A 12,191-nucleotide genomic window follows, 5' to 3' on the forward strand; every position below is an offset into this window, starting at 1 on the left:
TATCCAGGAGCCCTTTTTGGATTGATTTCATTCATGATGACCATTCGGATTTCTTTAGATTAAAATTTTTTGATTGGGAGATCCATTTGAAAACGTATATCAAGAAAATTTAAGATTTCATTATTATCTTCGTCGTTTTGGTTCATGTTGTAAGGTTCAAAGACGTTGCTTAGGTGTTCAGCAAAGGCCTTTGCCTTTTCATTATTACTTCTGGCCCATGTTCCCGCAGAGTCAAAACGAATTTCGATCGCGTTTAGGATATTGTCAAATAGTCAATGGGTAACATTATGAGCATTTGCTTAATTGAAATAATTCAATATTATTTGATTACTTTGTTTTTTATAACTTTGAAATTTTTTATTATCTTGTAAATGGTAGGGAATAAAAATTTAATATTTTGCAGTTATGTATAACTTTACACACTCTATCAAAATAGCTATCAAAATGACAGTGTTGCCATTTAAGAAAATCAACGATGACGTCATATATCTAAGTTGGTACACCCTGTATAGTGTATACATTATTATTGTATGTAAAAAATTTCGATTTGAAATACTAATCGACAGGTCTCAGCATTTTTCAAAAAAATAATTAGTACATATTTGAACTATTAAATTTATTCCAAATTACAGATTCACTCTGTATGTGTAGCTATATACCACTATATGTAATATATGTAATATAATATAGTGATATATTTATGTAATATGTGTTTATGTAAATATTTTCATGTAGATATTTAATTTTATTTTATATTATTCAAGTACATAATTTTTTTTAATACTTCTTATGCCTTACCACGTCGTTTATATTCATCTGAAGTTGTTCTTTACATTTCTACTTAACTAATGTAGGACGGAATGTGGTAAGAGAGCAATGCAATGAAGGTGAATGTGACTAATTAGGATCCTTACGTTTCGCGAGGGTTTTTTAACATCAGCGCAAGAAGGGAGTAGAGTTGCTAATTATAAAAATTATTTTTAAATTGCGGTTAAAATAGTAAGAACTTGAAACAATAGATGATAATTACCTATGCTTCTTTTCATGAGCATTTTTCAGTGCGTCACAAATGATAGAAAAAAGGTAAGTCCGTGATAATATACATTTTAGTGACATGACATTTTAGTTAAATCTGACAGTTGTCAAATTTTATTTGCAATTTGGTATAAAAACAAATCAATTCTGTTTATTGCGTTTATAAAATGGTATTTTCTTTGACTTGTATAGTCTTATAAATTGTACAGATTATATTCGTAGATATACTATATAATTTGAAAATAATTTTTATTTCGATTATAGCGCCATCTATTGACAACTAGAATAAATATTATAAATGTCACCGACGAAATGTAATCACCGACGTGCGTTTTTTTCTGTTACATGCAATTTAACTCGTTAGAAAGAAATCGAAAACTATGACGCACTGAAAGATCCTCATGAGAAAAAGCATAGTAAAAGAATTTTCAGAATAGAGCTTGGATAAAAAAAACTAAGAAAGCTTTAAACAGTATGGTGCAAATACAGGGTGTTTGGTAAAGAATGGGCTATAGCTTAACCTTAGATTCCTGAGCTTAACATAGGTCGATTTAAGCAAACTTACCTTAGTACAAAAGTTGATAATAACCGAAATACAGGGTGTCAAAGTTAAACTTTTATTTTATTTATTTTTGAATATTTCCTGACAGGCATGGGACAACAACACGCAATTTGGTAACCATTTTAAATAATAATTTTAACTTCAAATATCTCGAACACTCATGACTTTATCGTTACGAATGAAGAGTATATTATTTGCAAAGTAAGTATTGGAGAATCTAAAAAATATGCTAAAATAACAGCTTCATCAGTGGCGTAGAATTTGGGAAGGGTCAACCATTCACTTTCCCCTGTCGTACGCCTCTGGTAGTAGCCAGAAACGATTATTCAACATAATTTAGTAGGGTGTACAGTGCCTACACTTTCTGGCAAGTATCACACGGATATGTCAAATTATTTTATATTATTCCTTTTTTTTTTAATAATTTATTCTTTATTTAAAACTTTAAGAACTATGTGAGCCCGATACTATAAAACTATTTGACATATCCTTATGGTAGTTGGCAGAAAGTGTAGGTACTGTCATCAAGTGTGTGTTTATTAATCAATGGTACTGTACAGTGACGGTCACTGAATAGTTTACACTTTAATTTTTACATTGTAATACTGCAAAAATAGCAGTGTCGTACGGATTTGATAAATGTCAATGTCAAAAAATTTGAAAAAGTCAATGCTTGTCAAACATTTCAGAAACGTTGAAAAATAAAATAAAACGATATCAAACTCCTCTAAAATGATTCGAATGCATTTGAGTGATGCGAAAAAAGCAAGAGCAGTTGCCAAACTCGAAGAAGGTTGGTCACTAAGGCAAGTTGCTGCAGATTTAAACATGAGCCATATGTGCATATGGAAAATCAAACAAAAATGTGTTTATCAATATTTAATATAAAATAGATTTAAAATAAAAGGGTATTTTAAAACCAGACTTCCTTATTTTCGTTATTAATACCATAATCAAGTTTATTCAAAAAGACTTCTTTTTATACTTTTCATTTTGTTAAATTTTGTAAAATATATTATTTATATTATTTTGATTTTTTAATTTTAATCAACCTATTCTAGGTACACCACTGGTAACGTCACTTTGACGTAAAAGGTGCGTTTACACGGGGTAAAAATTTAAAAAATCGGCTCCTAGATACGTAATCCTGTAAACTATTTAATGACCGCAACTGTACATTCTACTAAATTATGTAATAATTCTTTGTGGTTAATACCAGAGGCGTACGACAGGGAAAGTGAATGGTTGACCCTTCCCACATTCTAAGCCACTGACGAAATTGCTATTTTAGCATAATTTTTAGATTCTCCAATACTTTCTATGCAAATTATATACTTTTCATTCGTAACGATAAAGTCATGAGTTTTCGAGATGTTTGAAGTTAAAAATGAAAAGGCACACTTATTTCGATAAATGTATTATGCCCCTTCGTTTTTAGCTTCAAACATCTCGAAAACTAATACCTTTATCGTTACGAATGAACAGTATGTTTTTTACATAAATGTATTGGAGAATCAAAAAATTGCACTAAAATAGCAATTCCGCCAGTAGCGTAGAATTTGGGAAGGGTCAACCATTCATGTTCCCCCGTCGTACGCCTCTGGTAGTAGCCAGAAACGTTTGTTTAACATAATTTATTAGATTGTACAATACCAGCACGACTTACTAAATTTCGTGTTGCTGTCCCATGCCTGTCAGGAAATAACCAAAAATAAATAAAATAAAAATTTAACTTTGACACCCTGTATTTAGGCTATTATTAACTTTTGTACTAAGGTAAGTTAACTTAAATCGACCTATGTTAAGCTCAGGAATCTAAGGTTAAGCTATGGCCCATTCTTTACCAAACACCCTGTATATGGAATAAATTCATTACTTCGTAAGATGGCTACTTTAATGGAAAATCCCAAATCAGGTCGATTTTTATTTTTAAATTGTAAGTTTTTGGTATATACTTATATCATACTAGTGACGTCATCAATCTGGCTGTGATGACGTAATCGATGATTTTTTTAATATGAATAGGGGTCGTGTGGTAGCTCATTTGGAAAGTTACCTATTCAATTCTCTATTCAGTTATATAAACATTAACATAATTATTTATACATAGTGTCCAAAATATTTTTTTTAATTAAATTAATTGACACAAAAAGAAGAATGTATTTTATTATTCTAACTGGAAAGTAACAGAATGAAAGAATGTATGTAAATGTAATTTATTTAATTCAAAATACATTTTACTGCTGTCAAAAAACAGAAAAAAATGTTTATTTTACAAATAAATATTGCTTTTTGCTTAAACTCAATGTTCAAGCTGCTACCCACCTGTCTCTTGGCAGTTTAAACATTTATATTTATATGAATAATTTTATACTTTTTTAAATTTACTCTAAACTTTTATAATGAGAAATATTTTAAAAATAAAAAAAACTATATACCAGTTGAAGTATCTATATACTAGTAAACTATATACCAGTAATAATACATACCAGTTGAAGTATCGTTAAATATTTCTTCCACCATAAATATTGAGCAACTTTGGGACCAAATACTGAGAGTCCGTAGTAAGCATACATCAAAACATGTATTCCAGAATTGACCATGGCAGGTAAGAAGGCTGCAAATAGAAAAAAAAATCATAAATATACATATTGGTTTTAAGCGTTGATTTAAAAAATAATCTCCCAACCCAATATTAGAATTTTTGAGATAAAGAATAAAGATGTTGTTCTGATATTTTGATTATTTAGTCTTTTTCTTTTTATGGAAGCCGACTATTGTAAACGGGTCGTAGTATATTGTAGATCTTCAAGTTTTTTATGGCACTTATTTTAGGATTCTATCATCATCATCATCATCAGTAACTCGACAACCCTTTTTGGGTGCTGGCTTGTTCTAGGATTTTCCGCCATTCTGTTCTGTTCCTTGCTTTGTTCTTCCAGTGGGTAATCTCAAGTGTTTTCAGATCTTGTTCCACTTGTTCCGTGTATCTAAGTTTGGGTCTTCCCTTTGACCTTCTCCCTACTGGTGTTTGCTTCATTATGTGTTTTGGTGTTTCGGTCTCCAACATTCGTTCATCATGGCCCATCCAGCGCAGACGTCCGATCTTTATGGATGTTATGACGTAGGGTTCGTGTATGCTGCGTACAGTTCAAAATTTTATCTTCTGTGCCATACGTTATTTTCTTTCACCCCCTTATACAGGGTGTCTGCGTAACTTGGAACCATATGGGAAACTTTTTTAATATCAATTTTACGAAAAAAAGTCATTCTTTATAAAGTGCTCTGCATAGTCTAAAACCTAAGATGCAATCATCAGATATCAAATTTTGTCAACAGTATAAGAGGTATGTCAAAAAATATGAATTTCGCTCAAGAGCAAACTACCTTTATATTTTAAAATATCAAAAAATTTTATTATGAAAAGTTATTTGTCATTAAAAACCAGTGTCTGAGGATTTTTCGTTCAAACGTACCTAATAAGCTCTCATCGCTTTTCGACAGTGTCCATATCTCTGATCCATATATAAGGACCGGTTTTATCAGGGTTTTGTATATTTTGCATTTGGTTTTTCTCGTAATGTTGTTAGATCTCAGATGTTTAATTAGTCCATTATAGTATGTTTTATTAGCAATATGTATTCTTCTCTTAACTTCTTCGCTGACATTGTTATCTGTGGTAACTAGTGAACCTAGATACAGTAGAGCGTCGATTATCCGAATGTCGATCAATCGAACGACCGGTTATCCGAACTCCCGACTCCCGCGCCCCGCACTCGAGTACTGAGCAAGCGTTAGTAATTAACGCTTAAAATATCTTCAATTTTCTTCTTTTGTGCATCCAAAAATATGTTGTTGCAAAGACTGCACTTTTTTGTTTAATTGCTATTATTGCTATACAGTTATATAAATATGGTTTTTATTCACTTGTGGATAAATATGTATGACAATCTCAATATAGTTCGATTATCCGAACAAATCGGTTTTCCGAACACTCATGTCCCCAAATTAGTTCGGATAATCGACGCTCTACTGTACGTAAAAAATTTTACGCTTTCGATGATATAGTCTCCTATTGTCAGATTCTGTAGGTCTCTTTGGCCTGTAGATTTGCTGGCCTTCATTGTTTTGTGCCGCTCTTTCTATCGCATTAAATGCTTCTATCATTTTTCTTTTGCTTCTAGCTATGATATCAACATCATCTGCAAATGCCAATATTTTTACACTTTTTATTATTATTGTTCCTCTGGTATTAGGATTCTATACCAGCTCATAAAGCTCTACTAGAGCATGGTCAGCCATACAAGAACTTGTTGACAGTTTCAGGTCCTCTGGTTTATATAATGCAGCTTATATTTCAATAAAACAGACCCAATATATGCAGGTCTTCCTTTTCTGGAGAACGTCCAGTAAAACAGTCTGAGCTAATCCCAGTTTGTTGTCAGCAGTTTTTTTAGTCCTATTAGCACTAGTGTTGCCCAAAATCGGTCTTGGTCTTGCAGTCTTGGTCTTGTTCTTGCGTTTTCGCCAGACCAAGACCAAGAACAAGACCGCCTAATTTTAGCAAGACCAAGACCAAAACTTACCGTGCAAGACTTGAGCAAGAACAAGACTTAGCCTGCGAGATTCTTGCGTCTTGCAGTTAGAACTGAGGGTCGTTTTAGGGAGTATGTATATTAGTTCGGCTACATTCATACATACTTTACGAGAAACAAAAAAAAATTGTAACAAAAATTTTGAAAATTGGACTTATGTTCACTACGAACAATACCATAAACATACATAGCGATTCAAAATATACATTTAAAGAACACTTGACACATTTGACACGTACTCAGGTCATTATTACAATGTAAAAATAAAATATTTTGTACTTCCCTTCCCATCAGACGGCTTCTCTGAAATTAGTTGTCCGGGTTATAGGTCTGGATCCCGCGTATCAAAAAAAGAGTTGATTGATAGCAAGCTGAAAATTTGTTAATAGCTTAAGGGTGTCTAATCAGACAAACTTTGATATATGGAAACACTGGAACAGAGAAGTTTTAATTGTGGAACAGTGTAAAAATTTGGAACGGTCAGACCACGAAAACGTTACATGTATTTTGTCCGACAGAACTTAAAATTGATTTGTTACCCTTTCATTAAACTCTCATGTAAAAATCAGGCTGCTATTTATCACCAAATGGGCATGATAATGAGTGGAACACGTAGAACATGTCAAATGACAGGAATTATGACAGGTGATAAATTGCAATCTAATTTTTGCATGAAAGTTTAATGAAAGGGTAACAAATCAATTGGAAGTTCTGTCGGACAAAATACATGTGACGTTTTCGTGGTCTGACCGTTCCAAATTTTTAACCTGTTCCACAATTAAAACTTCCCCTGTTGCAGTGTTCCCATATATCAAAGTTTGTCCGACTAGACAGCCTTAAGTTATTAACAAATTTTCAGCTTGCTATTAATCAACTTTTTTTTCATGAGCGGGATCCAGACCTATTATGAGAATAGTCGCCTTCTAATCATAACATAACATTCTTGTTTGCGACGCCGATAATAATATCAAATATCGTATCCAAACTTTTTAAAAATATGTCACCTTGCTGATAAAAAATATACCTAATAAGTAATTAATTTTTGTCATTATTACTTTTCTAGGAATTTAAACACCACAAATTTAATCTTATCGGTATAAAGAATAGTATGTATTATGTATTGTTTTTGCTGAATGTGCTATGACCTATGCTATGAGATCACTGAGTTACAGAAAATTTGCCGAAACAGCGCGACTATTATTTAAAAGTATGATAACGAGACAAAGGAACAGTGTAAATAAAATACCGAAATTAACGATATACACTTCTTTAAAAAATTTACTCACCACCATAAAAACAGGTCGTTGTTAATGTCTTGAATTTCCTAAGCCTGTTGTTCGATTTAAGTGATTTTTTTTTTCATATGTATTGTCTTATTTTTATAAATACCGCTGTAATATTATTGTTGCTAGACAGGTCAATTATTATTGTCACTGTAGACCGGGTGTACCAATAAAAGTGTGTTTTTTCACAGAGCTCTAGCATCACGCTGTGGAATATTCTAGCATTTATAAAATACTTAAATTACAACGATAACCTCATATTTTCGCTTATATAGGACATTACATTCGCTTATATTGGATAATAAAATACACTACTACTACTATTACTATCGGTTTACAGCGTTCTTCGACGCCTTCCGACTCCTAACCGCCATTCTTCTCTGTTTAACCATAGACCTGGAGGAATTTCTCTTTCCTCCAGTTCTTTTTCAATTCCCTCCCTCCAGCTTCTTCTCGGCCTTCCTCTTTTCTTCTACCTTGTGGTGTCCATGCCAAAATCTGCTTAGGGATCCTGTCATCTGGCATTCTCTGTACATGGCCGTACCATACTAGTTGTTTTATTTTTATGTCATCAATTATTGTATGTGTGACTCCCATCATTTCTCGTATTCTCTCATTTGGTATCCGATCTCTTCTTGATTTGCCTGCTGCTCTTCTCCAGAAGTCCATTTCTGTTACTAGTAGCATTTTCTCCGTTCTTTGTTTCAGTGGCCAAACTTCACTGCCATATGTGATTATACTTTTCAGTATGCTATTGTATATGAGCTGTTTGTTCGCTTTAGATATTGTCAGGTCCCACAGAATGCCGTTCATGGATATGGATTTTCTACACTGTATTAATATAATAAAATATATAAGTTTCTAATAAACTTTATTTAGTTAGAACATAGGCACGGATCCCTTAGATCATGGGTTCAAACTCCACCCGGTATCAGTTGTCTAGATCAGTAATTCTCAATCTTTTTGAGTCATGAACCACAAAATACTTTTTATTATTTTTGTTACCAACTAACTGAAATAGGTATCTAGCTAGGTAATCTAATTAAGTATAATAATAATTGTGGTGCTGATTTTAGCTATGTTTGCGTTTTGTGTTCCACCGCAAATAATGATATGTACCACCAGTGGTACATGCACCCCAAATTGAGAACCGCTGGTCTAGATATTTATTAATTTGGCTGATCTTTACTATGGCTATGATATTCTAGCTTAAAATGTACATCTCTGTCACGTTGTTCAAATATATTTAATAGGCTAATAGGCAACTGCGAGACTTGCAAGACTCTTGCTGGAATACCAAGACCAAGACCAAGACCAAGACCGGGAGCGCAATACCAAGACCAAGACCAAGACCAGGTGTACTGGCGCAAGACCAAGACCAAGACTGTCTAAGTCTCGTATTGGTCTTGCATTTGGGCAACACTAATTAGCACATGTCCGCCCAATATTCATTTTGCCACTTTTATTTGTATCCAGGCTGTTTTCTGTTCGCAGAAGATGATTTTTGGCACTCACTGCGTCGTGTCTGGACCGAAATATTTTGTAGCTGATGCAAGTGTATCAGCTATCAGCTCTTTCGTTTCCTGCTGTGTATTCTCCGGTTACCTAAACCTATTCCAGTGTGACCATGTTATGTTCCGCCAGTCTGTAGAGTTGGCTATTTAGCTATTTGAATCTATATGATAAATTCTCTTGCACACTGAAAAAATTGCAAAAATATCTGCCTGCAATACAGAGTATATTCTTAGTGGAGGAGAAATGTTTACCCTCCTCTTTATTGGTCTGTGTACCAGCTATACCCTAAGGTCTAGGTCTTTATTCTGCCCTATCCCTTTTGTCTGCAAATATCTACTTCTTAAAGTACTTTAAACCTATATCTTGGTACCATATGGTCAAAAATCATCATCCGTTTTTTTATTTAATTTGATGGCTTTGGTAAAGACCAATTAGCCAGACAATTCTTACATTTAAATATAATATTACATAACTAGAATATATGCTATAAGTATAAAACATTTACATATATTTAACTAACATAATAAAAATATATTATACCTAGATATAATATAAGTACACATATACGTACACATAAATATATAAACACATACCTACATACATACATATATATAAACAAATAAACACACATACATATTTTTTTAATTAAAAAAAATCATCCTTCTTCACGATTATATACTGGATAAATTATTAATTTGGTAAAAGTTAATGTGTGCAATTTTATGTTTTGTGTTATAAAATGGAATTATTTGCAGAATTGCTATGGAAGACATTGTTAGCAATGTACAATTTCATTTTGGACCTCTTTGAGTGATTATATAAACAATTCAGTATATTAATATTCTTATTGAAAATTATACAGTTTAAATTAACCGGCAAGCAAATTTTGTTATTAATTACTTTACTATAAAATTTATCTGTGCTTTCACTACTTGATGGAAATCAAGTATAATGTGTGTTAAGTCTCCCAATTCACCACATAAGCATGAGGTGATCAACTAAACCAATTTTATATCTATAGCTAGGTGACATTGCATGATTTGTTCTTATTCTGTAAATAGTAATAACAAAATCCCTATTGTTTTGGTTGTGGAACCATCTTAGCCTTGGGATTTGAACTTGACATGATTTATAATTTAATCCTGTTTGTTTGCTGTCATACAGTTCTTGCCATTTATTTTGTAGCTGAATTTTAAGTGTGGCATTCAAATCAGTATATGGAGTATTATGGAATAGTAGTGGAGATAAAATACAGCCCTGTCGTACTCCTCGTTCTATTGCAATTTTATCAGTTAACTGGTCTTCTATTTTGATTTTGGCCGTTTGATTGTAATACGTGTTTCTGATAATTCTCAGATCTTTCTTGTAAATTCCAATTTCTTGCATTAGAGTTATTAATTTGTCATGTTTTTACTCTGTCAAATGCTGTCTGGTAATCTATAAAGCACACGTATATATCACAATTTACACCCCTGCATCTCTCAAATAGCATTTTTACAGCAAAAAAGCCTCCCATCATGGCACATAATGTATTATATTAAAACATCAAACAACAGAATTATACTTACTAGAACCACTGGGCACCCATTTAATTCCAATCCACCAAAAGGCGAACATAGTAGAATGATGGTACACATGTAAGAACGACAGTTGATTGTTCTTTTTTCTTAATATAAAGAAAAGAGTATCACAGAATTCTAAAAGTTTAGAAAAATAGTACCACCAAACTGCATCTGCAATCTAAAAATTAAAAATCACAATTTAGATTAGAAAAAATAGAATTATTGTATTCTAAATATTAAGTTAAAACTGCTGAATTACAATATTTAATACAAAATATCCAGGAAGCCAGCATGAGTGACGCAATAAGGAAAATGTTTAATTACTTGTTGAACCAATTACTCGAATAAATACATTTTTGGATCAGGTTTATACATGAGTATCATTCATTATTCTATTATTCAACTGAAAGGTTTTCTATTTTTAGTTATTCTGTTAAAAATGACAGTTTTGTCTTGGAGCCTTCCGTTTCAGTCCAACAGAAGTCCTTCTCTATGGCTCATTCGAGAAAATTTTCTCCTGTCATATGCTGCTGCGATTTCTTCTAACCCATCCAACCCAGTATATCCTTTACTTAATTCATCACATCAACCCCATAAAAACCCACGATATAACTTAATTATTCCTCTTTTTCCTAGGCTTCTACAGTCGTTGAACTTTTCAGAGCAACCGTCTCCAAAGTCCAAATAGCTATGATGATTGCCGACCTCCGTCGCGGAGATGGCACTTGAAGAAGAAGATTTGTCTGAAACCAGAACTCTACCACTCTACAATAACGCCTATTTGCCCAACATACTCCCACATCATGGTATTTTCGTCACCAAATTTAACAAAAAAGATACCAGTATTAATACATTAATAAATAATAATTGTCTTTCTAGAGCTGATCAACAAGAACATAGTTATAACATAGTTCTTTATACTGACGCTTCAAAGATTGAAAGTAGAGTTGGATATTCTGTAATCATTATACAACCGCCTATCGAACTCTATAAAATTTCTCGTTGCGGTACTAGCTATCTGACGTACATATTTTCAAATACGCTCAACAACATTAGTCGGAGAGATAGAAGCGGATTTTGTGCGTGATAAGTAATATGGAAAAACTATACGGGGATATGTTGAATTAGTTGTGTACATGACTTTCACCAACGGCCGGAAACTAAAGTGGGGGCCGAGGGTAGTTATAAGGGGTCAAAGTCGCGGATTTTATTATTTCTTTTATGACGCTCATGATCGAGATAGTGCACCAAAACCCATCCAACCCAGTATATCCTTTACTTAATTCATCACATCAACCCCATAAAAACCCACGATATAACTTAATTATTCATCTTTTTCCTAGGCTTCTACAGTCGTTGAACTATTCAGAGCAACCGTCTCCAAAGTCCAAATAGCTATGATGATTGCCGAGCTCCGTCGCGGAGATGGCACTTGAAGAAGAAGAAGATTTGTCTGAAACCAGAACTCTACCACTCTACAATAACGCCTATTTGCCCAACATACTCCCACATCATGGTATTTTCGTCACCAAATTTAACAAAAAAGATACCAGTATTAATACATTAATAAATAATAATTGTCTTTCTAGAGCTGATCAACAAGAACATAGTTATAACATAGTTCTTTATACTGACGCTT

The 12,191-nt window shown here is 32.9% G+C and overlaps 1 protein-coding gene across 4 annotated transcripts in view; it reads right to left on the reverse strand.

The window, feature by feature from the left end:
* LOC114325898 (elongation of very long chain fatty acids protein 4-like) overlaps positions 1-12,191 on the reverse strand; it is a 340,992-nt gene that overhangs the window by 12,836 nt on the left and 315,965 nt on the right. For all 4 annotated transcript variants that reach the window (XR_007698844.1, XM_050654152.1, XM_050654151.1 and 1 more), the window contains 2 exons: positions 10,559-10,730; positions 4,087-4,214 (listed from right to left, as the gene is read on the reverse strand). Coding sequence is in view for 3 of the 4 variants with exons in the window: in XM_050654152.1 (XP_050510109.1) it covers positions 4,087-4,214; positions 10,559-10,730 (300 nt within the window). In the remaining variant the exon portion in view is untranslated. The remainder of the gene's footprint in view (positions 1-4,086; positions 4,215-10,558; positions 10,731-12,191) is intronic.

This window comes from Diabrotica virgifera, chromosome 6 (assembly GCF_917563875.1).
Source record: "Diabrotica virgifera virgifera chromosome 6, PGI_DIABVI_V3a".
Lineage (NCBI taxonomy): Eukaryota > Metazoa > Arthropoda > Insecta > Coleoptera > Chrysomelidae > Diabrotica > Diabrotica virgifera.